The sequence below is a fragment of the Rhinopithecus bieti genome, unplaced genomic scaffold, assembly GCF_001698545.2.
Source record: "Rhinopithecus bieti isolate Rb0 unplaced genomic scaffold, ASM169854v2 scaffold_10657, whole genome shotgun sequence".
Lineage (NCBI taxonomy): Eukaryota > Metazoa > Chordata > Mammalia > Primates > Cercopithecidae > Rhinopithecus > Rhinopithecus bieti.
The window spans coordinates 1,004,315-1,006,744 of record NW_016806691.1 but is presented as its reverse complement, the minus strand read 5'-3'; the positions used below and the strand labels follow the sequence as shown (position 1 = coordinate 1,006,744).

Below are 2,430 nucleotides of genomic sequence, written 5' to 3'. Positions count from 1 at the left end.
AAAAAGATGGGGGCCAGGCACGCTGGTTCATGCCTATAATCCCAGCACTTTGGGGGGCCGAGGCAGACAGATCACGAGGTCAGGAGTTTGGGACCAGCCTAGCCAACATGGTGAAACCTCATCTCTACTAAAATTACAAAAATTAGCCAGGCATGGTGGTGGGTGCCTGTAATCCCCGCTATTCGGGAGGTTGAGGCAGGAGAATTGTTTGAAGCTGGGAGAGGTGGAGGTTGCAGTGATCTGAGATCGCGCCATTGCACTCCAGCCTGGGCCACAGGCTCCATCTCAAAAATGAACAAACAAAAAAACAAAAAAAGAGGGGGTCTCACTATGTTGCCAAGGCTGGTCTCGAACTCCTGAGCTCAGGTGATCTTCCCGCCTTGGCCTCCCAAAGTTTTGGGATTACAGGCGTGAGCCACCGTGTCCGGCCCTCTCTGCCTTTTCTTTTGCACAGCCTTGTACTTACCAGGGATGTTGTTTGGCACCGCTGAGGGTAACCAGGCTGCCTTCTGTGATGGGTGACTTTCTGAACCATGATGTGCATGGCCATTATGCATAGGAAAAGAAGCAGAAGATGTCTTTGGATACTGCCTTTGAAGAGCGATTATTTTGTTTTCATATTCCTTACCTCATCAAAATAGTCTCTCTGTGTTTAAGCAAAATCAAGACTGGTAGTTTAAGATTGTTTAACAGATATTTGTTTTTTTTCCTTCTCATTAAGGCCAGTCATGGTTTCATTACTCAGCACCCCTGGGCTAGCTTGATTCGTGCATTCATTAACCTGGAGGCAGCAGGTGTAGGAGGGAAAGAACTTGTGTTCCAAACAGGTATGTGAGACTGTGCATTTTATATTTTAATGTGATTCTAGTTTTATGAAAGGAGAAAGTTTTGATTATAAATAATCTCTTTAATAAACGGTCTCTTGAATGAGCATTCTTTTTAAAGCATGAGGTAGTGTTAGCTTGTCTTTGTTAAAAATTTTGAACAAAATAATATAGCATCTGACTCTTGTATAGTGCTTATTATATGCCAGGCATTCAAACCATTTCGTATATATTAAGTCCTTGAATCCTCCAAACAACATGTAAGATTACTTCCATTTTAGAGATGAAACTGAGTCCAGAGAGATTGTAACTTGCCTAAGGTTTCACAGTTGTTTAATGGCAGGATGTGATTTGAACCTAGACAGTGCAGGTCCAGAGACTTTGTTCTTAACCTCTAACTGGATTGTTATATAGGTAGTGAACTTTTAGCCATTATGAGTGGTTATGATATAAATAATTTTAAATGTCAATCATTTCATGAGTTAAAATGAGAAAATTTACCCGTAGTTTAATAGGTTTAAATTTATCATTGATTTAATGGAATGTTAAAAAAAATTAGTAATATTTAATCAGCCAGAATAATTTTTATTTTATTTTATTTTTTTAGAGACAGAACCATGCTCTGTCACCCAGGCTCGAGTGTACTGGTGCCATCATGCAGCCTTGACCTCCTGGGTTCAAGTTGTTCTCCTGCCTCAGCTTCCTGAGTTGCTGGGGCTATAGGTGCTTGCTATCACGCCTGGCTAATTTAAAAATTTTTTTGTAGAGACAGGCTCCCATTATGTTTCCCAGGCTGGTCTCAAACTCCTGGGCCCAACTGGTCCTCCTGCCTTGGCCTCCCAAAGTGCTGGGATTACAAGTATGAACCACCATGTCTGGCCCAGAGAAATAGCTTTAGTTTTATGATTAAACTTTTCTAAGGATATCAACTTAGCCCATTTGTGCCTAGTGTTTCATTATTGGAACGCTAAGCATGTGAGAGTTATTTATATCCTACTGCTCAAGCTTCATTGCCAAGGTCTGATTTTTCACACATGCAAAAATTTAAAAAATTGCAACCTCAGGCATAAATGGGTTTTAATTGTCTTTATTAACAAAATTCAGAGCTCATGGATTTGTTTAGACAGGGCATACTAAAATTTGACGTTGAAAGTTCCATTCCATTTCCCTGCCCTGTTAGAAATTTGGGTAATGCATTTTATCCAGAGATGTAGCATTTGCTAGATGTTTTAGTATTGAAGAGTGTGTTGTGTGCTGAGATGGGCTAGGGGAAGTGAGATGATGTGGGAACTTGTTTTGTAGCACCCTTTTAAGACCTGACTTTATTTAAATTATGAAACTATGCTAAGTATGTCTTCATAACCTAAACAATACTGTATTTTAATAGTCTCCATCAAGCTTATTTTAAACTTTTATCTTTCAAAATGTTTGTATATTTTACTTTAAGCGTTTGAGTTTCTCAAGGTCATAATGTTAGAAGCAGCAAGGTTCTCTTTTCAGTTCTCAAACCTTTCTGCTTTATTCTTACTCTTTAATGAGAAGAAGCTGGGATCTCTACAGAAGTAAGTAGATACATTGTTATCGAGATATATATATATATATATAT

At 39.1% G+C, this 2,430-nt stretch overlaps 1 protein-coding gene across 5 annotated transcripts in view; it reads left to right on the top strand.

Moving 5' to 3' along the window:
* Positions 1 to 2,430, top strand: part of ERMP1 (endoplasmic reticulum metallopeptidase 1) — an 86,169-nt gene that overhangs the window by 9,101 nt on the left and 74,638 nt on the right. For all 5 annotated transcript variants that reach the window (XR_001886635.1, XM_017877442.1, XM_017877440.1 and 2 more), the window contains exon 4: positions 722 to 827. Coding sequence is in view for 4 of the 5 variants with exons in the window: in XM_017877442.1 (XP_017732931.1) it covers positions 722 to 827 (106 nt within the window). In the remaining variant the exon portion in view is untranslated. The remainder of the gene's footprint in view (positions 1 to 721; positions 828 to 2,430) is intronic.